The sequence below is a fragment of the Nesoenas mayeri genome (genome assembly GCF_963082525.1).
Source record: "Nesoenas mayeri genome assembly, chromosome: 15".
In the NCBI taxonomy this organism is placed as follows: domain Eukaryota; kingdom Metazoa; phylum Chordata; class Aves; order Columbiformes; family Columbidae; genus Nesoenas; species Nesoenas mayeri.
The window spans coordinates 10029761-10051972 of NC_137559.1; the positions used below are offsets into that span (position 1 = coordinate 10029761).

The 22212-nt window shown below is 55.0% G+C and overlaps 2 protein-coding genes across 3 annotated transcripts in view; one reads left to right on the forward strand and one right to left on the reverse strand.

Annotated features, from left to right (window-relative positions):
- Positions 1-172: 172 nt before the first annotated feature.
- DNAJA3 (DnaJ heat shock protein family (Hsp40) member A3) lies at positions 173-11978 on the reverse strand. Of its 2 annotated transcripts, XM_080353733.1 has the most exons (12): positions 11765-11978; positions 11455-11582; positions 10915-10998; positions 9955-10161; positions 8713-8865; positions 7572-7719; positions 6688-6752; positions 5666-5794; positions 5089-5204; positions 4256-4353; positions 1974-2090; positions 173-1243 (listed from the first exon to the last, which is right to left on the reverse strand). In XM_080353733.1, exons 1-11 carry the CDS (start codon positions 11949-11951, stop codon positions 1987-1989), a joined length of 1419 nt encoding a protein of 472 aa, XP_080209859.1. In that variant the 5' UTR covers positions 11952-11978; the 3' UTR covers positions 173-1243; positions 1974-1986. The 2 variants fall into 2 exon arrangements, with proteins under 2 accessions (XP_080209859.1, XP_080209858.1); XM_080353732.1 differs by lacking the exon at positions 1974-2090 and having other exon boundaries at positions 181-1243; positions 11765-11976.
- A 1370-nt stretch (positions 11979-13348) lies between these two features.
- The window catches only part of LOC308046251 (coronin-7-like), a gene marked incomplete at both ends in the record, with an annotated part of 36988 nt that continues 28124 nt past the window's right edge, over positions 13349-22212 (forward strand). Inside the window, 7 exons of the mRNA XM_080353980.1 lie at positions 13349-13408; positions 16642-16738; positions 17035-17109; positions 18737-18807; positions 19172-19355; positions 19963-20039; positions 21163-21213. Of these exons, the coding sequence (XP_080210106.1) occupies positions 13349-13408; positions 16642-16738; positions 17035-17109; positions 18737-18807; positions 19172-19355; positions 19963-20039; positions 21163-21213 (615 nt within the window). The remainder of the gene's footprint in view (positions 13409-16641; positions 16739-17034; positions 17110-18736; positions 18808-19171; positions 19356-19962; positions 20040-21162; positions 21214-22212) is intronic.

Below are 22212 nucleotides of genomic sequence, written 5' to 3' on the forward strand. Positions count from 1 at the left end.
AAAAGTCAATTTTGGCCCCCAGAGAGGTGCTCAAGACATCTTGCACTGTCCCCTCCCTGTCCCAGAAAAGACCTTGTTCCTGTTACTGGAGGAGGGAAAGGGGGTGACAGATGAGGGTGGAGGAGTAGAGAAGGCAGCAAGGCACAGCATGTGTTAAATATCTTTATGAAGTCAATCTTATTTACATGAATACAGAATCACTTTACAGACAGTTTAATCAGGAGGCAACACGTGCTTTATTTCAGCAAATTAAGAAGGGCAAGACTACGACATGTCCTTGTTTAACTTGTCAATTAGTATGTGGGCTGATGGTACCTGCACAGTATAACTAACAGCGGGCTACAATAACCATGAAAATACTCACTGCAAGAGCTCAACTCCACCTGGAAGGAGTGATCCACTTGTATTCTCACACATGTAGGAACAATAACTCTTTGACCAATCCTTTATGCTACAGGTGTTGTGTTAACATAATAAAATATTTTGTCCCAAACTGGCAAAGGGTTTTGTGATTAACTTGTACCCGTTCAGAAGCAACAGCATCTGTGTTGTAACTCTAGTTAATTTGGGTAGAAAAGGGAAACCTGAGGCAAAGTGCAGATTCCATCTCTGCTCTTTGTGCAGGAGATCAGCAGGACTAGGAAGCCCCAGGGCTGCGGAGGGCGCCGGGGTTCTGACCACTCCCAGCCCCGGGGACACTTCCCCCGCTGAGACGTGCGGGGCAGCCCGGAGAGCTGTCGTGAAGAGGGTTCAAACTCACTGACGCACCAAGCCTCCCAGGAGAAAATAAGCAGTGACAAGTTCACCAAGCACATCTAGCATTAAGAGGGACACCTGAGTGAGCGAGCAGCAGCCATACTGGAGTCCCTACAGTAAACTGCTCTGCTCTGCACCAGAAGGACAATTTTCATTTCACATTTCCACTGGTTTAGATTCTAAATAATATTTCAACTTTAATTTTTATGAAATAAGCTTCCAGCAGCGGTAAGGACTGTGGAGCAACCTTGAGAGAGATCTGTTTCTGCAAAGCTGGTATTTTCCTTCATTACCATTCCCTAGGACGGTGGGTGGGTTTGTATCGTGATGAGTGTTGGTGCCTCAGTAGTTTGTAGCCTCTCCAGCTGGGATTCTCACGGTGCTGTTGACTGACATTCTTCACTCTCTTGTGCCCGCTGCCAGAAACATTCATCCCCAACTGCAAAGACAATTGCCGCTGGCTCCTAGCTTCCAGTAGAACGCTTCCCTGTAGAAGCAAGAGAAAAATTTAATATTTCTGACTGAATCGGCCAAAGGCACAAGAGCACCTCCCCACCTGACCTGCCACCACACTGGCAGAACAGACATTGATGCCTGCAGTGACAGGAAGCTGAGCCCTTGGAACCCAAGACGCCACAATCTGCCATAGATGATTTCAGGTCTGCAGCGCTCCCTCGCAGCAGAGCAACACCAACTAAACAGCACCCCAAGTTATAAGACTGTGGCTTGTTTGTGTGACGGGGCCTTTGCTGTGCTTTACGACAAAGATTGACTCCTTCCTGGTGCTGCCAGCCCGTGGTAGGGGTGAGCCCATACTGGCACCAGAGGCTCTGCAGGCCCAGCTGTGCCTCCCGGCAAGGCCAGGCTTTGTGATGGCTGCAGAACTGCCTGGTCCCAGCCTTATCAGCTAATGGGAACGCTCTCGGTGCTTTGAATTGGGTACAGCCACTGAGCAGACAAGGCAGCAGAGCTGCAGGGGAGGGCGCCAACCTCTCTGAAGACGTATCCAGCATTTTTGCTGCAGCAACAATGCAGTTTTGTCCCTGGCTTTTTGCTCCAGGTCACAAGGGACAGCTAGGGCTTTTCACACCAGCGGCTGGAAGGCCTGAGGCTAAGGGAGAAGCAGTGCTGTGCTTTTGCTGCTTCTACCTCCCAAGAAGTGCAACTTCTGCTTAGTGTGAGGGAAAGATGACAATAAAACACAAGAGGCCTCCTACCTCAGATGGGGTGTTAGGAGCTAAACATTTTCTTAAGTTTGGAAAGGAATCCCTCCTTGTTCTCCTCAGCCTCAGGCCTATCCCCGCCTGCGTCAGCGCTAGCCGTCCCCCTGCCACCTGGACACAAACAGCAAAGGGCTGCAGTCAGATACATCTCCCACCAGGAGCCAGCACCCCTGACAAAGTGAGAGGGTTATTTTAGACAGGGAATGGTCAAGTTTGCTGGTTTTGCCAGCATCCTCGTGCACAGCGAATGGTCACCCAGGGCTGCACCTGGCAGTGAGTCACAGTGCTGGACCACTTGTGATGGAAGCACTGCAGAGCTTGGACCCCTGAAGTGGAGGAGAAGACCAGGTAACACCGCTCCCAGCCGTGCAACTGCCAAGGGAATTCTCCTGTGGCACAACTGAGTCAGAGGCTCCACAGGCTTTGAAAACACACACCCAGAATTGAGAATCTGCCACCAAAATCAAGTTGTCAACTTGACCACAGCCAGCCATGACTTTACAGAAAAAAAACCTATACTGGTGGTCCTTGAAACAATCTGTCTTCCTGTTCCATGGTGGTGGTGTGAACCTTTACAGCAAAGCACTGCAAAACCATACTGGGAGCCTGCCTCACATAATTCTTATACAGTGCTCAAACAGTATCAAGGAGAAAATGAAATCGGGCTAGAATGAAAAAGGCTGCAAGTATTTCAGAACGAGTGCCCAGATAAGGAATCTTACTGGCATCAACAAGCATAATTTTCCTGTATAAACAGGTCCTGAGAAGTTGTTTGTCCCCCCAGAAGTGGCTACAGCAAGAACCAAGGAGACCTCTTTGCTGATCTGCTTTTTCTATGGTATAACCATCAATAACAAGACCCCTGAGTCCTCCTCGGGCTTTCTTTGTGCACAGAGAACACAAAGTCCAGCCCTTCCCCGTCCTCCCGCAGCTGACTGCTGAGCTCAGACTGATGCAACAGTGTGAAATACTGCGGCCTGTGGCAGAACTCGCGTCCATCCACTCAGGGTGTTTCTGCTTCCCAGAGCAAGGACATGCTCTCAGCAACAGCCTGTCTCTATGCTGTAAACTACTGGCACTGTTTTTAATCCGCCTTGCTGCTTAAGTGTGGTAAAAACTAGCAGGTTTACTTCTTAAAATGAAATTTGAAGAGTATTTTTTTCCTTTAGCACATAAACATCTTTAAAAGGCTGAAATGAAAGTGTTGTGATCAGAGATCTCTCCCCTTGCTCCCAAGGCTGACCTTTAATGCTTACCTGCAGTGGAAAAGACATAACTTCTGTGTCATGGAAGCACTAAAAGCCACAACACTGGTAAGTAATTTGGCAGATGCCACCTACCAATATCCTGAAGGTCAGCCTATATTTGCTACATGTAGTAGAGAGGACCTGAGTTCCTGGGATCATTTAGCAGCTTTGAAAGACACTCGCTTTTGCCTAGCTGTATGCATTTTTTGTTTCAAGCGTAGAAAGAAATCACAATCCAACAAGCTTTAAGTTCATTGTTCAATACAAGCAAAGAAAAAGCTGTTTCCCAACAGCACAAGACAAAGCCCTTGCCTTACTGTTCTACCGTGTGGTTTTTTCCTTTAGCTATACCATTGCTGCCAGGTACCTGGCCACTGAAACTTAAAACATATCATTGCTGGATCAAAATTTTTAATCTGGAGCTGAAAGAGCAACTTTACAAAGCCCCCAGCTGGCTTCACTCCATCACGCTGGACGCCGTGTCAGTACAGTGGAGCCACCACTCGGCACCAATGAATACATCTCCAAGATTCCCTTGTGTGCACAGAATATGGGCTAGAGCCACCCTGACTGCAGTTCAGCTCTCAAGGAGAAAAACTGCGGTCAGAAGAACAGATTAACTCACACAATAAAACTGGCCTGAGGCACATTCTCTTCTTCTACTTCTGCTACTAAGACAAGTTACTTCTGGCACAGGGGTAGAAGTGGGGAGCAGAAGGCTTTCATAACCACAGTGAGACTCACCACAACTTGTCAGGGCCCAGCAGGAGCTCAACACCTGCTCTCTACTCCTGCACAGATTTGCCCAGTAAGTATTAAAGTTCTGGGGGAAGAGGCTCCCTCCTTGCTCTGTGCTACAGCCTACCGACATCACACTAAAACTATTTCCGACATAACATGCTTGGCAGGCTGTGCTGACATGCTGTCTCGAGGTGACCCAGGCTCACCTTCCTCCCCAGGAGCCCCGGGAAGCGCTCTGCACTCCCACGCCACTTCCATGAGGAAGAAGCGCTAATTCACGCCGCTCACCTGATGCTGTATTTGTGACCCCATTCACCGTGCCCTCCACATCTGTCTCATCCTCAGCATAGCTCATCATCAGGGCTCTCTGGCGATCTGTCAGCCTCCTGCATATTGAAGACAGAAGTGTTGGTTACAGCTGTTTTTTGGGACAGATGTGTCTACACGTCTCCTTAACCCTCTCTGGCAGCATACACAAGAGGCAGCTACTGGAACTGCAAGATTAATACACCTGGCATACCCTCAGAATCCCTACAGTGCTCTTAAAATGGGAAATCTATAATGAAGAAGCCCCAAAGAGGAGAGATATTACGTGCTGCATTTCACCAAACTGCAGTGAAAAAAACAAAGTATTTTGAAGTGCTGAGAAGAACCAGGTGGAGCTGCAACAGAACACACGTCTGCTGGGCAGACCTGAGGAAAGAACTCCCTTGCCAAGTGCAGCAATACAAGCTAACGAGGTTCTTTCACCGCAGGAGCAGAGGGTGGCTGAGCAGTCTGAAAAGCAACTCCCAAGGGCTTCAGTTCCTTTAAGCTGTAAGTCTAAGAGCACAGACGCTGAATCTGTGCAACAGGGATCCAGACAGAATCGCAGACAGCCAGACAAATGCGCAGGTGCAGAACTACGTATATGTTTCCAGGCTTTAGGATTTTGGGGGCTGGGTTGCCAAATGTTATTATTACTAAAAAAAAAAACCCAAACCCTCTCATTAGAATAAAAAGCAGAGTGAGAAATTAATCATCTTGATAAAGCAGTAAGGAACTTTCACAAAAATCTTTCTCAACAACATTTTTTGCAAAAAGTTCAAGATTTCACAGAAACTTGCATTAGGTCTACTTACTGAGGAATTTTTATCTTTATGTGAATGTAGTGGTCTCCGTAGCCATAACTGTTAACTTTGGGAATGCCTTTCCCACTCATTCGAATTCTCTGGTCTGGCTGAATACCAGGGGGTATCTATGAACACAGAGGAGTCACATTTATTACTCTAGTTTAACACTTTATATGGTAATTACATGTCTACAAAAATGAACTACTTCTCCAGCAAGCTTCAAAGTAGGATGGGAGAGATCTGATATGTTCATGCACCTGGACACATTCAGAAGCCATATCAATAATGACAGAAAGGCTTTTGAAGGAATAAGTAGAGAATCACACATGGTCTGTAGACCTTTGATGGGATTTGTCCAGCAATCCACCCAGCCCAGCCCAGCCAAGCCCTTCCCTTCCCTGGCCCTACACAGCAATAGGAAAGGAGGGTGACCGGGCAGGTCACAAACTACCTGGTGGCTCAGCCCTGAAGAAGTCTGAAACTCGACACTGGCAGACTTGGATTTGCACCATTTTTGCAGCAAAGGAGAAGTCTCTGCTGTCCCACATTAATTTATGCCCAAGCTCTTTCACATAATGGTACTCACTGTGATATTGATTGTCTCGTACAAGCCTTGACATCTGGCTGTGCCTCCCAGAACAGCCTGTGCTATTGAAATGAGGAGGTCTGAATGGATATCTGCTCCGTTTCTTCTGAACACAGAACTCTTCTGAACCTAAAAGGCAGGCAGTTCCCAAGAGAAGTGGGCACAACCAACTTCTCACAGTAAACAGCTTTGAAAATTCTTATAAAAAAACCCACCAGAATGCTGTAGTCAGACCCTTTACCATCTACAAGCTGCACAGCTAAGAAGTGTAAGTTAATGTTCAGTCTTTTAGAAAAACACAGATCTTGACATGACTGTAATTAGCCAGAGGCTTAGGAGGATGCCTCGCTTCCTAGCTCAGCAACTCCCTCCCCTAATCCTGTTGATCATTTATCAGTGTCAGCGTGATTCTGCAGAGGCAGAGAAGACACTGCCTTGCCCAGCACCCTGAACAGGGGAAATCCAGAAGAGAAGAGGAAGGCAAGCACCTTTGCAGTGGCCTCACAAGCTGGAAGAGAATTACACCCTCCTGCACCACAAAAAAGGTCCTGAAAAAAATTCTGTCCTTGACAGAAATGCGTATGACAGGATACCTACAGGCTACAAAACATGTCCTAAGCAGCACTTAACATGTGTCTGCAAAAGGACATTTGACCAGCCAGCCTCCTACGGGCGTTCCTGCAGCCCTCCTTGGCGCACTCACCCGTGCAAGCTTGACTTCCAAGTCACTCAAGGCATCAAGAACCTACTCTGCATTTTGATGCTCATGACCCTAAAGGCCTCGTCCTGGAACAAACAGCACAATTCTTCATGAGCAGACTTAACGTTACACCACTTGTTACAATGCAGATCTTCTGCTGTCTCAGAAAGTTCACGTGGATTGTGTTACCTCAGCTGTTTCAAAGGATCACTCGCTCTTCCTCCTCCACCCCGCATTAAGTCCCTCAGACTTCACAGGCAGTTGTGAAGGGAGAAAGCAACCAACAAATACTGAAAACAGCCAACAATTTAATGATACATACCCTGAATGTAATGAAAATTTCCTTCTTCCCCACAGGCATCCGAACTGTCTGCCCATCCTCAACACCTGCAATCAGAAAAAAGAGGGAATGTTACCTTGCATTGTAATTCACATGTTACTTGAATGCCTGCAGCTCTTGCCGTCCCCAAGCGCCTGCCACCACAGCAGCACCGCACACCCAGCAGCACAAGGCACAAGACCTACCAGCGGGCAGCACAGTAACACTCTCCACAGGCGCCCAGGAGCTGTGGCCAAATGTGTGGCACACATCGTCAGCACACATTTATACCTGACGTGATCACTACAACCCAAGTAGGCTCATTACTTCAATCCCTACAGAATTCTTTTGGGAAATGCATTAGGCTAAGGAACACAGGGCAGCTTCCACAAGCTGCAGGAAAATTATAGGCTGCTCACCCAGGGCGGTCTCAAAGCAGCAATTCTTCAGCCCCTCTGCTCATTTTATTCTCTCTGGTGAGGAAGGCCATCAGCACACTGCTCTGAGAAATGCTAAGGCTTTCAAGATTCCTGCCCTGTCACCAGGCTTCATCAAGGACAAACAGAAGTCCCAAGGCAACAAAACATTTGAGAGTTTCACTCTTCAAAAGCTGCCTACAAGGATCCATGCAAAAACCAAAGCCTCAGCTCAGGAAGGGCAAAGCAAACATTTCTATCCATGTCCAAAAAGTTAATCTCCTTACTAGCCCTTTCAGTTGCCAAGCTATCAGCCTGCTTTGTTCTTACAACTTCTCTGCAGCAAAACTTCTTACATTGCTCTGATATTAGTACCTGGCAAGGGCTTGAAGGCAAGTGCCTTGCTGTTGGCCAAGTGGAACCAAATCACTATGGTTATTTAACAGAGCAGCACACAAGTACAGCACTAACCAGCTGGTACAGGAACCATCACTGTCTTCTTCTGTTTGGTTTGTCCTGTTCCTCGACATACGACGCACGGGGTTGTTATGATGGTACCACGACCGCCGCATCGTCGGCAGGTAGAGCGCATTACAAAAGGGCCGGTATTTATTGTCTCCTAGTGAAGAAAACAAAAATCGTACAAATATTTGGTACTGAGCTGGTACTTTTCACTTCAAAAACGCTGCCAGTGACTGGCCCAGCACATTTGGGTCCCTCTAATTGCACATTTAACCTGACAGGATGAGACCCTTTAGCAAGGGGTGCAGCAGAAAACTGGCTCAGAAATCCAGAGAGGATGCTGCTTGTGAGAAGCTGGATCAGATGCAATCAGATTCAGATTCTTATTTCCACTGAAAACCATCACTACAATGTGCAAGTGTCTCATGGCAAGTGGAAGGGCAACACAACATGTCATCTCTAGGATTTAATGTGCAAGCAGGAGCAAAGCTCTTTCACAAGGAACTACAAATGTCTGAGTTTTGAGGAATCCAAGGACAATCCACTTGCATGAATTATTGCCAGTGTCCAGGAAAATGTTACAGAGACCAAGCTACGGACTGAACTGGGAAAGCCACCCACCAGAGTGAAGCACGTGAGGAAACAGTGGGAAGAGCTCACAGTCTCCTCTGTCCAACTACACCTGTTCTGTGCAGAGAGATATTCTGGTCACAGACCGACTGGTGGTGCCCATTTTCATGAGTGGAAACTGGAAGCCTGAAGCTTGATCATTGTTTATTGTAAGTAACACCATCCTCCTATTTCAAGATTACCCTCATGCCATCATCACCTTTCTCCTTCCTCCACCCCTCAATTAAAAGTATCCCATTTAATGCCCAAGAAATTTCAGAACTGTTACGCTATATAAATGTGGTTTGCTGGATGTACAACACCACAGGGTTTAGCCCTGAAGGTCGGTGCTTTTAGCTGCACAGAGCACTCCTTTAATATGAGGATAATCTTCCTACCACATATTAACATGAAATTCACATTAACCTGGCTTCACCCAAGATAAGCTGATGACTGTAGGGAGAATTTTTCACCGTGTAAGGGACTGACTTGTCCCAACAAGGAGAAGCACAGCAGAACCTGTGTCTTAAGAAGCTCTTACCATGCCAGTGCCACTGCAGTAGTGACAGCGCTGTGCTTTGGTACCAGGCTCGTGTCCTTTACCATGGCATCTCTCACAGGAGTCGTTGATGTTCACCACAATCTCTTTGTTAACACCTTTTGCAGCTTGGGTGAATGTCAGTTCCATGATATACTGTACAGAAAACAGGGACATTGATTTACGACTGATGTGCAATGGGGTCTTAAGCAGAATGAAATTGTTCTAGGCCAAATATCAAACAACGCTTAAAATACATCCGGGTAATAGATGGGAGGAGAAACAGATGGATGGACAATGCATTCAGAAGAGGTGTGTCTCATTTGAGGAAGCAATAATCTGTCTCATAATAAAAAGGGGTACAAAAGGAATACAGGAATAATGATTACACCAGTCTGATGAGCAGTTGTGTAGCAGAAATAAGATTTAAAAATAGAAAAGGAAGTAAAAATAGAAGTCAAGCATTTGCCTGCCCTCAGGAAAACTCTTAAAATTCCTAAAGGTTTTGTTTGATGGGAATGCAGCAACAGGGGAGGGTGAAGGCCTTCAATCTCAATGAGAGTATCAGCTCTTCCTCGTTAAACTCTTTACTTACCAAGGGAAGTCATCGGCAAAGATGACTGCACAAAATAGAAAATTCTGTTTATAACAAAAAGGCCATTTTTAGTAAAGCCAGAACTACTCAACTCCAAGCAGTTCTGAAGGGAGCACATGAACCAACACTGTCAATACTTAAAAGAGCATTGAGCTGCAGTAAAAAGTCATAGGTGTTGTTTTGCTATAGGCTTCACTGCAAAGTTAAGCCAATTAAGTTGCAAAATTAAGCAAATAAAGCAGTCAAACCTAATGCTGGAAGGCTTGTTTTATAGTTAAGAGGCATTTTGTGGTTTCTAGCATTAGAGATCAAAGCAGACATATGTAAATCAATGTACAGCAGAAAAGATGCCTCTACAATGATGGAATTGTTTGGCAGCACCAACTGGTGTCAGTAAATACCAGATGAAGTAGCTGAAGTCCAGAAAAAGACACTGTCTCTGAAGGTGTGGAAAATGTATCCACATGGCTTACCAAAAATATGTGATTCTCCCACCCATACAATGGGACACTCATGTGTTGACACTCCCAGAAAAGATTCTTTGTTTAAGTCTGCTCCTAGAGTGACCTGTGACAGACTCATGTCCCTCTCCAGCTTTTGTGGTTTTCTCATTTTCATTTCATTACTCAGAAAATAAACGCACTTCATACCTCCTGTGGCTGGTCAAAAACACTCTGAAAATCACCGAAAGGGGATCCTGAAAACTCTCCGAAGATTTTTTTGAACAGCTCTTCCGGATCAATCGATGGACCGGTGCTCCAGTACTGCCGCCCTGCGCCAGCACCCGCTGCGCCAGGATCAAAACTTGCCGTGCCATACGCATCGTACTGTTTTCGCTTCACTTCATCACTTAAGACCTTTGAGGCAAAAAGAATGATGCCATCAGGATCTGGAGACAGATCCTGAGCAAGTGGACAGCCTGTATCTGCAGGGCAGTGTCTCTCGCAATTCCAGGCTACTGGTGTTACTGCCACAAGCCCATGTTGTCAAACGTGCCTGTCATCAGGAGGGCTACTCCAGTGCTCAGCAGCGCACGAATTACGAAAAGCTCCTTCTTCCCTACCCAGCTCATCATCATCAGGAAAATTACAATATCTTACTAATTTATAATAATCAAGAATAGCTTACATTATATAGTTGACCATTAATATATCATGTAAAAGATGGTGGTAAGAGTGCTGGGGTAAACTGAAAACTCACAAGAGCAAAAAAAAAAACAAACCACAAGATTTCTGAACAAACTGAAGAGCAGGAAGAAACAGGGCTGGGGTGCAACACAGTGGAAGGTACCTCTGTATCAAACACCTGGTAACTGCTGACAGGTTTTCGGTTTACTTAAGCTGACCAATAATTCCACTGTAGTAACCACGGCACCCTTGCCAGTCACCCACTGCTAAGAGCGAGCCCAAATTCAAGCAGCCAAAAACATATCCAGCTAAATCAGATATTTGGACCAAGTAATTTCCTGGAGACACTGTTGGGACAGAGGCACTCACACCTAAAGCAAAAAATTAGCCACAATTTTACTGGAAATGCATACAATAAATGTTTCCCTCCATCTACCCTCCAATATTTCTTCCTTTTCATGATAACAAAATCCTGCATATTACCTCATAGGCTTCTGCCAGCTGAGAGAACTTCTCTTTGGCTTTAGGGTCATCTTTATTTGTATCAGGGTGGTATTTCTTTGCCAGCTAAACAATAAGAATTCAAGTATTAGAGACAAACAAAAGTAATTCACTTTAGCATGGAGAAACACATCAGGTAGAGCTTGGCGCTCACTCTGTATTTTAGGGAACTAATAGGCTTTATTTTCCATTATCATCCCAGTACAAGGAACAACAGAAGCTGCTCCTCAATCTCCCAGCAGTCCCAGGACCTTCTGGAGGGACACCTCAGATGACAGCACAGGCAAACCCCCCTTTTGAGGAGATCCCCAGACCCCTGTGCTGAGCTTTCCCTCCACCTCCTCTCCAGTGGGCCAAAGGCAGAGATGCCAAAGCAGGGTTTGATCTCTGCCGTGCAACAGAGGGCAGCTACGGCTCCTCCGCCAGGACACAGGCCCGGTGCTTGCCTGTCTGCCCCGGCGGCGTGTCCCCGGCAGCCTGCGTGTCCCCCCCGGCAGCGTGCGTGTCCCCGCTCGGACGTGCCTGGTAATAGGCCTTCTTGATCTCCTTCTGGGTGGCGGAGCGGGGCACCCCCAGCACCTGGTAATAGTCCTCCTTGGCGCGGCCCCCGGCGCTGCTGTGGAAGGCGGCGGCGGCAACGCGCTTCGTGCCTGCGGGAGAGGAGGACAGAGGGGCCGGGGTGAGGGCCGGGTCAGCGCCGCGGAGGGCGGGAGGCGGGACAAGGCCGCGGGAAGGGGCCCGGCCCCCGCCCGGCCCTGACGCGACCGCCCGCGGCTCGCCGCCCCCCGCCCCGGCCCGCTGAGGCCCCGCGGCCGCCTCCGGCCCCGCTCACCCGCGGCGCAGAGCCCGGTGCGCAGCGGCAGGAGGCGGCGGGCGGCGCGGGCCGAGGCGGTGACGGGGGGCGGCGGGACGCTGAGCCCCCGCACCAGCCAGACGAGCGGCAGCCGCCCGTCCCGCCCGCGGCTCCTGCCGGCGGCCGCGGCCGCCCCGAGCCACCGCGCGGAGCTCCCGGCCGCCATCTTGGCCCGCGCGCAGCGCTGCGCCTGCGCCACTGGCGACGCGCGACGTTGCGGAGGAGGACTCGGGGCACGCGCCGCACCTCGGACCGGCGTCGCGCATGCGCGGGGCCGCTGCTGGGCGGGGCTGCCGGAGAGCGGCGGGGTCAGCGCGGGCCTGGCGGGGAGCGCGGGGCTGGGGCTGCCACGGGGAGCGCCCGGCTGGGCCCCGGAGGGGCGGGGGGCGCCGGGAGAGGCCTGTGAGCGGTGCCGGGCGCGGCACAGCACGAGCCCTGGGGCGGGGAGAGCGGCAGATGGGACCCTCGTCGGAAAGAGCGTCCTTGTCCCCCGGGGAACCGGGCACAGCCAGACCCCGCAACCCCCGGCGGGGCCGAGGCTGCCCGGCCCCGGGGAGCGTTCTGCTGGGTGGGTGAAGCATCACAGAACCACGGAAGGGGCTGGTTCGGAAGGGACCTTCGGAGTTCACCCGATCCAGCCTGCTGCTGTGAGCGCTGACATCTTCAACCGGATCAGGTTGCTAAGAGCAGCACCGGAGAGCAGAAATAAAGGCTGTTCCGAACCCAGCCGGCTGTGCCTGCGCGGGGCGGGAGCTTTTCTCTAGCGACAAGGATAATTCGTGCCGAGGTCTCTCCTGCCGTCGCTACCGGGGCTTTGGCACGCCCGTCGGCAGCTGCTCGGCCCCGCGGTGTGTGGGAGAGCACGGCAGCGCCGAGGGCGCACCCCGGTGTCACAGCCCGGGCGGCGTCGAAGGAGACCCGGGCCCCACCGGGAGTGGCTGAGCCGTGGCTGGACGCGGGCGGGCCCAGTGGACGCGAATCCAGCCGTCTCTTCTTTCCCCCTCCCCGGCAGCTGTCGGTGCACAAAGGTTTCTGTTCACTGCCGGCTGCGGGGCCGGGGAGGGGACGAGGTCGCGGAGCCCACGGGACTGGAAACCTCCCGCTGTCCCCCCGCACTCTGCCCAGAGGAACAGCTGCCATTGTTTCCAGAGGGACATTTGGACGACAGCGGGGGGGTCGCAGTCCCGGGTGCCCGTGGGTGGGCAGCTGCCAGGCGGGAGCCCTCGAATCCCTGCAGGAGGCGGGGAAGGGGCTGCAGCCTCCGAGACGGTCACACCGGGGTGGCTCCAACGCTGGGGCTCAGCCCCAAGGAGGGGGGCTATGAGGAGGGTCCCAGGGAGCGGCCGCGCCGGGCTGGCGGTCTCTGTCCCGATCACGGGGACCTCGCCGGGCAGGGACAGCCCGGGGTACCGAACAGAGGGTGGGGGGCGAGGGGTCGGGGGCGGGACTAAACAACAAGGGCGTGTCCCGGGGCGGGGCCTCTGGGGAGGGCGTGGTCGGTGGCCCCGGGGCGGGCGGAGCGGCTGGGCTCGGTTCGGCGCGGCTCGGTGCAGCCGGAGCAACATGAATCGCTTCAAGGCGTCCAAATTCCGACACACCGAGGCCCGGCTGCCCCGCAGGGAGGTGAGCGTCGCGGGACGCTACCCGCTGTCCGGTACCGGGGGGTGGGGGTGGCGGGGCCGGGGTGCAGGCGGTTAGAGGCAGGACCAGCACCGCGGTAGCGATGGGGCGGCCCCGGGGTGCCGGTGGTGCCACCCCGACATTGCGCGGCTTCTGGTCCCGCTGCTGCGGCCCTGCCGGTATGACGGGGCCGTGCCCGGCTCCCCCGCGCGGTGCCCGGCCGTGGTGCGGCAGCGTCGCCCGGGCGGCCCCTCCTTGGCACCCGCTGCTTCCCGCCCCGGCGTCCGCGGAGGTTTCCTCCCACAGGGTGTTTTGCAGCCGGGTGCTGGTGGGGAACCTCAGCCCACCCGGGGCGGTGCAGCCGGTGCCGCTGGCTTGGGGTACCGGCCCCGTGTCGGCAGGGAGCCGGGCTGTGCCCCGCCTGCCATGAGACCCTGGCTGGGCATGGCTGGCACAGCCTGTTGGCCCCTGGTTAATGCTGCCCACCGTCCCAGCTCAGCTTGGTACCTGGCTGGTGCTGGGCCCTCCCCAGGCAGCCCTGGTTCGCCTGTGCTGCCAGGGGAACTGTGCACGCTGAGTGTGAAACGCTGGGCCCCACTCCTGCCTCCCCACTTCCGCAGGCAAAGAGGAAATGCTGGGGGCCTGTGGGACAGTGCTGAACCCCGTCACCCTTCCCACGAGCTGCGGAGATTGGCACCAATGAGGCCAGGCAGGTCTGGTGGGTCCCACGGGGCAGCACAGAGCCAGGTGGTGCCCAGCTACGGCCTCTGCCCCACGCATAACCAGTCCCTACCCTGCCAAGAATCATGATCCATCTCAGCTCATGAGATACTGGGTAAGGGACTTGCAGAAGGGACAATGTGGGCCAGTTACATGGCATAGGATGCTGTGGTTGCCAGTTGTGCCAAGGTGGCATGCAGATGTGGGAGGCTGGTATTCTTCAGTGTAGACCATCTGGCCAGAAGTGGAGAGCTCATGCTGGATGGGTGATGCTGCTAAAAATCAGCACATCTTGCTGCCTTCGAAAGGAATCTGGTGCCACCAAAATCTTTATCTCCCAACACTTGGACATCAGTGCTCTTCTTCCCTGTAACTTCCCAGCCAAGCCATCCTTGCACCAGGCTGGCCTGTCCTGCACTTAAATGACTCTGCAGACCAGGTGAGCACCCAAAACATCCCCCTGAGTTTCAGCTGTATGAGGGGACATGGTGGCCCCTGCCATCGTGCCCGGCCTCAAGCATCCCAGCATCCTTGCAGTGTGCCAGCCACAGTGAACCTGCAGAGCAGGTTGCTGAAATCTCAGCCAACTGAGCATTTAGCTGCAAGCCTCAGGGTGCAGATGAGCTGATGCCAGCGGCCAGCCTGGGGAGCGTGTGTGTGTGGTGTAGGTGCTGGGGTGCCTTGCCATGGCGGGTTATGTCATCCTCCGGGCAGGGACGTTCCTGTCACCGCTGCCCTAGTGTCGGTCACTGTGGTGGGGAAGCTCTGCAGGACACGGACAGATGATGTGCTCTTGTCCTTGTGTGCAGGGAGGCACCTGCTCTGCCTCCGGCAGCCCACGCCAGGCTCAGTGCCTGGAAGGTGGCATTTCAAAAAGGCATTTCCCATCCAGGCATGAAACATGTCCCTGGAAAGCAAGCTCTTGTCACCCAGCTGTGCAGGGCAGGACGTGAGAGGTGGACATCTCATCTCCAAACCCATCTCAGGTGTCACAGCCGGAAACACTTCATGTCCTTGGCCAAGCAGGTTGTTTGTGGAGGTGAAGGCAGACACTTGACCTGGACAGATCAGGAAACACACTGTAATCATGAAGGATCACATCTGAATTGCTTCTCCCCTTCAGGCAGCATCTACGGGCTCTGCTGGCAGTGGCACCCTGAAAACTTGTGGTTTGTTTTAGGGCTCAATGTTACCATGTATGTGCTTTACTGGCTGCCCTGACACCCTGTGAGAAGGACGGCACCTTTGGGGGCTCCTGGCTGCGTGCAGGGATGTCGTGGGGCTGGGACAGACCAGATCAGTGATCCCTCTGCGAAACTTCGCTGCAGGGGTCCTGCGTGGTACCCCTGGATGCTGGGGGCCGGATGAGGCTGGTGACCTCCCTCACCAAGGAACCAGTGCAGGGGTGACAGGGGACAGACTGTGGGACCCTTCCTCTTGGGTCTTGGTCACGCTACAGACCTGTTTCCCCTCCCCACTGCAGCTCCCAACCTGCCTGCTGGGTGTGGGGAGAGGAACCTCCGTTTGGCAGGAGAAGGGTTAACAGGTCTGTCACCGAGCAGGCTGCTGTGACAAGGACCAGAGGAAGTGCTACAGGAACCTCTGCTCTCTGTCAGGCCTCCAAAGGAAGCCGTGCAAGGAGAGGAAACCTGGGGCTCGGCCCTTTCGGGGCCGCGTGCACAGCTGCCTTCCCTGCAAAGGGCTCTGCCCTGTTGGTGGGGTATCCACTGCTCTGGACCCCTGCGACAGTTCTCCACAATGCTGGTGGCTTCTGGAGGCGTACAGGCATGGTAGCAGCTGTAAAACACTCACTGTTGCCTTTGCTTGAGGGTTGGACTTGGCCCTGGGTGTGCCGAGGAGTTCCTGGTCCCAATGGCCACTTGAGGCCGGGTGTCTGTGTCACCTGGAGTGGGTCCGGCTGACACAGGGTGTCTCAGTGCCCCACGGGTGCAGTGCTCAGCCGTGGAGTAGAAGTGAGAAACACTGCAGAGTGGGATTTTGGAGGTGAGATGCAGTTCCTTGTCCATGCAGGAAGCACGCTGCTGGAGGCATCTATCTGCCTCGGTCAGCCGCGCCCTGACCTCCTGGTGCTTCACAGCCCAAGAACATTTGTCCCATCACAAATTCTCCAGTATCAGTTTACTGCAAACTCTTCTGAGCCCTTTCTGCCATGGGAGAGCCTAGGGCTGGGGCAGTTTCAGGGAGAAGCAGCACTGGGAGCCAGGATGCTCCTGTCTCCCACTCCTGGCAAAGCTGGCCCCAAAGCCCCAGAACGTGAGCAGCTGCATTGCCTTGGCCCTCCCAGAGAATGGAGCCCTATAGACTGCCTCCAACATGACTATGTTGGTGTTGTCAGCCCCCAGGTAGTGCCAGGTCCATTGGTGTGGGAGCTCTGCTGGGGCTGAGGGTCTCTGATGATGCTCTGTTGTCTCCCCTCCAGCCGAGCTGCAGCCACAGCGTTGAGTCCCTCCAAAACAGAGGCATCTCCTCACATGGGTTTTCCTTCTCCCCCCCAGGCCTGGATCACGGGTATCCGAGCGGGCTCCATTGCATCCTGTGGGAACCACGTGAAGGCCAGCTGCCACTGGATCGCATTCAATACCGAGGCAGCGGGTGAGACACAAGGGAAGGGGTGCCAGGCATGGCTGGAGGGGTGGGAGGTGTTTGGTCCTGTGGTCCCTGCAGAGCTGGGTGACAGGGACCCCAGGAGGCTTGAGAGCAAGTTGAAGAGACTTTCCCTGAGTTTCCCCAGAAGTGCTGACAGTCCCACATCTCTTGGTTTGCATTGCAAAACTGGGTGTCCCCGCGCTGTGTCCCAGACTGTGAGGGTTCCTGGGAGCATCATGTGGGCCATGGGCAGGCTGGTGACACAGCTGGTGACACAGCTGTTCCTGTGTCCTCTCCTGCAGGTGTGCTGGGCATCGTGCCACTGGAGTGCAAGGATGGAGGCAAGAGGACTGTGTCTCAGCTCTGCTGCCACTCAGGTGAGCTGGGTGTCTACCAGCCCCACTCTGGTTCATCCCGTGCCTCCACCGTACACTGCACTGGGGCACCGAGGAGCTGGGTACCACCTCCCACACCCACAGGGGCATTTGCTCCACCATGGGCTGTGCGGAAGGGCTCAGGTGCTGAGTCCCAGTCAGGGATGCCATGTTGGGCTGTCTCCCAGGCGAGGGGCTGGGGGAGCTGCTGGAATCGTCAGGGACCGTCACCCACAGGCAGGGTGACTCTGACAAGTCTCACTTATGTGCGAGGCACAAGCCGACTGCAGCCACACCGAGCACACAGGGCTCTGCCAGGCTGGGCTGTTGCTAAGGAGCCAGATTCATCCACATCCCTTCTTCTTTCAAGCTGCAGTGAGGTCTGGACACGTAGCTCTTCCTCACACTCTCGCTCTAGCACACCCTTCCTGTGTTACTCATTGCACGCCCTGAAGTTCCCAGTACACCCAGTGCCGGGCTGGCAGAGGAGCTGGGGATGGTATCACCATGGGTGTACCTGTCTCCAGCGATGGAGGAACAGGCCAGACCAGCTGCTTTGTGGCCCTGAGCAGCTCTGCTGTGGGCAGAGTGAGTGCTGTGGGGGAAGAGGCGCCTGACAGGATGGCTACGGACAGAGGGGCACGTATCGCGACAGCGAGGGCTCTGCCTCCTGCCTGGCCATGGGGATGGAATGCTGGGGAGCCTGGGGTACGCTTCTGGTGTCGGAGCAGCAGTGCCAGGCTGGGGGGCACTGACTGTCCATTTCCCAAAAAAATTGCACCAGAGGAGCAAAATGGGAGCTGGTCACAGTGCCGCCATCCTGCGAGCAGTGCCTTGGCATCGCTGCGGCACAGGGAGCTGCACCGAGCTCCGCTGCTCCTGGGGAGCGCTGGAGGGGTGCCCAGGGAGCCAGCACCTCATTAATGGCTTCTTAATGAGATTTAGAACCAGCCCTTTGAAGCCGGCTGTGCCAGAGCAATGCCTCCAAAGCAGGGAAGGGATTTTTCTCTCCTCCCAGGGCAAATGCAGCAGAGTGAGCTGCTCGCTCTTCATGCCTCCTGGGCCTGTCTTTCCGCAGCCTCCTGGAAGCAGAAAAGTACACAGTGACCTACTTTCCCAAGCATGCCAAATGCATCTGAGGGGCTGCTGCTGGCGGTTCCAGCCTTCCCCCCGCCGGCCTCTGCCGCCAGGAGCCGAGGGCGTTACAAAGGGAGCCTTATTACCAGCACAGCCTCACCAGCCTGGCATCCAGGCCGGCACAGACACCCTTGTGCTGTTCATGCTTCTCCCTGTTCCTCCTGGGGATGTCCATCCTGACATGAGAGCCAAACCTGGGTGGCAGTGGGTTGGACCGGGAGGTGCAATTGTGGGGTGTTGCCATTTAGGGCTCCCGTGCCGCCCAGGAATGGGTGCCAGACCCTGGTGGACAGGGTGGAGGGCTCAGGCTCTCGCGTCAAGCTGAGCTGCTTGGAAATGCCTGGATAGGGCTGGATCTGACCCTGGCTGCCCTTGCCTGCCTGCACATGTACGTGTGTGAAAAGAGTCTGAGGCTGGGGAAGAGCAAAGGTGGGCAGTCACGCTGTGTGCAGGGGGGGGATGTGAGGACAAACCTCTGCCCTTCTCCTTCCAGATGTGGTGACAGACTTTGACTTCTCGCCCTTCGATCAGCTCCTGCTGGCTACAGGCTCTGTTGATGAGACGGTGAGTGCTCAGTGCCGGGGGTCCCAAGAGTGCACCCTGTGTCCCCTGGCATATCTCTGGGATTCACTGTAGAGCCCAGAGGAGATAGAGATGCAGGAATGGGAATAAGAGGAGCCCTGGAGAGGAGGGTACCAGCCTTGTGGAGCAGTGTGGGACACCCCCAGGCTGTGGGGGACAGAGCAGATGGTGTCAGTCAGGGATCAGCCCTCTCCCACCTGAGATTCCCACAGCTCTGATCTCAATGGGCTGCACTGAGGGTTTGCCTGGTGTCCTCAGGGACCAAAGCCTGGAAAAGCAACAAGCCAGCACCCAGCCAGGTCCAGCTCACCTGCCCGGGGACTGACCCCCTCTCCCTGGGCTGCAGGTGAAGGTGTGGCGCCTGCCAGAGAGCGGCCAGGACATGCCCAGCAGCGCGGGGCTGACCCTGGGACCCGGGGAGGCTCCGGTGGACATGCTGCAGTTCCACCCCACGGCGGATGGCGTCCTGGCCAGCGGTGCGGGGAAGCGAGTCACCATCTGGGACGTGGGGCAGCAGCAACCGCTGACAGGTAAACACAGCCGTGCCTGCCGGCTCCTGCCCACAGTGTGAGTCTCCACCATGCTGGTGCCTGGGCTCAAGTCCAGACCTTAGTGTCACCAAGCAGGCAGCATGGGTGGCTTTTTGGGCAGGGAGCACTGCAGGCCCTTATGTGTGTGCACAGGCTTCCCTACACTCTGATGCAGGAGTGTAACAGGCTCCTGTACTGCCCAGGATGGCTGTAGCATCCCCTGAGGTGGCAGATCCCTCTCCCTGCGTATTCCTGTATGTGGGTAGGTGTGGGTGCCATGGGCTGTTGCTGACCAGCCTTGCCCAGAGCTCAGCTAACCCAATGGGGACGGGAAGCTGTGCAGCAGCACAGGGGTGGAAGTTAAGTGCCCCGTGGCTTTCCCAGGGCTCCTGCTCTTTGGATCGAACTGCTGACAGTGTGGCGATGCTTCCTGCATGGACACGACAGCATCCCAGTAGGTCTTGGCCCCTGCTCTGGCTACCATTGGCCCTTCAGAAAGACCAGATCATTGCCCCAGGGTCTTGCGGGTGGGAGAGCGATGGCTCCTGCCTCATCCACAGGAGGAGCCCTGCCTGACCCCACTGCTGAGCCTGCTTCCCTCCCACAGCTCTGGACATGCATGGGGACCAGCTGCAGAGCCTGGCCTGGAAGGGAGACGGCCGCCTCCTTGGCACCTCCTGCAAGGTGAGCGGCTTGCACAGGCGACCTCCCGATGGCACGGCACGGCATGGTACAGCATGGCATGGCATGGCATGGCACGGCGTGGCATGGCATTGCTTGGCACAGCGTAGCATAGCTGAGGTGGCTGCTGGCTGTGCCCTGCTCCTGAGTAGCAGATGGTGATCCTGTTTTGGGGAGAAAAGGGCAAAAATGGTGTCAGCGAGTGGTGCCAAAGCCGAGAGGGACAGGAGCGCTAGATGGCGCCTGCTGCTCGCTGCCTGCTCGCTGCCTGCACGCTGCCAGACGTGCTGGCGCGGGCTGTGCGCAGGCCCTGCACGGAGGCCAAGCAGACCGAGCGTGCAGGCTGAGCGAGCAGAGCATCCGTGCTAAGCGTGCAGGCAGAGCAAGCGCATGGGCTGAGCCGGCCGTCCCCGGGTGCTGAGCGTGCGGGCAGAGCGCGCTGCCAGGCCCGCAGGCCATGGGCAGGGGACGGTGAGCAGGACCGAGCGCACAAGCCCAGCCGAGCGTGCAGAGCCAGCCTGGGCTGAGCGAGCAGCCAGCCCCGCTCGGCGTGCAGGCTGAGCAAGCGGTTGGAGCCCTGTATCAAGCGTGCAGGCTGAGCACAGAGGCTGAGACCCCACGGCATGCTATCTAGGGTGCAGGTCACCCCCTGAGCCGTGCCATATGGTCCCCAAGGCCTGCAGCACTGCCATGCTGTGCCATGAGAGTCTCCCTGGCACAGTGTATGCTCCCCAAATAGCACCCTGGCAGCAAGGCTGGCACTGGGGCAGCCCTCCTGCTGCCCCTGCACCCCAGGCAGCCCTTTCCAAAGGGCATCCCCTGCCCTGTTGGGCTGTGGGGGGCTGGGCAGGAGAGAACTCACTCCCCTGCCTGCAGGATGCTGGGCAGTGCTGGCAGGATGGAATCTGGGGGTCGGGCTCCAGCCCTGGCACTGCTTTGGAGGCTCCCCGCATCTCTGGGAGCAGTTTTGGTGGTGTTGAGGTCCTGGTGAGGCAGCACTGCAGGCAGGAGAGTGATGGGCAGGAAGGAGGGGGGCTGCTCACTCCAGCCTTCTGCCTAATAGGGCTTGATATCCCACTGGCTCCAGGGTCCTTAACCCTCCTCTGTTTCCTTTTTATCTCAACAGGACAAGAAACTGCAGATCTTTGACCCCCGAGCCAGCCCAGCTGCCTCCCAGGTACTGTCCTTCCCGGGTGTGCTGGACAATGTGGCGCAGGCAGCCCTGCCTGACCGCGGTCCCCACTGCCTGCTGTGGGGTGGGCTTGGTGTCCCCAACCGTCCCAGCCCTGGCACAGCCTGGGAGAGGCAGTGTGCCGGCATGGGCTGAGGGCAGGGGGAACAGGCAACCTCCTCCTGGGCCCTGGTGGGGTTTGACAGGGACCCCTGTCCTGCCGCAGTCAGCCAGCTCCCCCAGTGCAACAGCACACTGCTGTCTGCCGGCGGGCAGCGAGCCCGAGCCCCACGGGCATGGGGGCTGCAGTGGGGCTGTGGGCTTCTGGGCTCTGTATCGCCATGCGGGAGCTCAGCAAAAGGCTCTCGGGGGACAAGGAGCTGCCAAGGGTGAGGGCTGGGCAGCTGGATCCGCGCAGCTCAGCAAATAACAGCGATTAGGAAATAAGTAGAGGACTTAAGCCTTGACGTCGAGTTTAAACAGCCTCTTATTAGAGGTTTCCTGTGGCTTGGGGGCTCTGGCTGCTGGTGACTGCCATCCCTGGCTGCGGGAGGGGCTGGAAGCCTTTGGGAGGGGAGGGATGCAGTGGAGAACAGGGTGAGATTGCCTCAGCAGGCTCTGCCGCTCCCTGTGCCTCTGCTACTGCCGCTGTGCTGGGGCAGCTGGTGGCCTGCGGTGCCCCTGCCTGGGCACAGCAGTGACTCCAGGCACTAACCCAGGGGAGCCGGTGCTGCACTGCACCAGGATGCAGGTGCTGAGCTCCTGTAAGACCCCTGAGTGCTTTTTGTGGGTGCTAGTGGTGCCCTGACCACTTCAGGCAGCCTTATAAATACAACCCCACAATATATAAATATAAACCCAGCGGATACAGATGCCAGCAAGCCATGGCAAAGTGCTCCCAGCCCTCAACTGGCCCCTGTGACGCTCCCCTGCTCCAGGTGCCACTCAGCATGGCTGGAAGGTCCCAGTCGCTGCTCCCAAATTCACCCTGCGCCCATCCGCCAA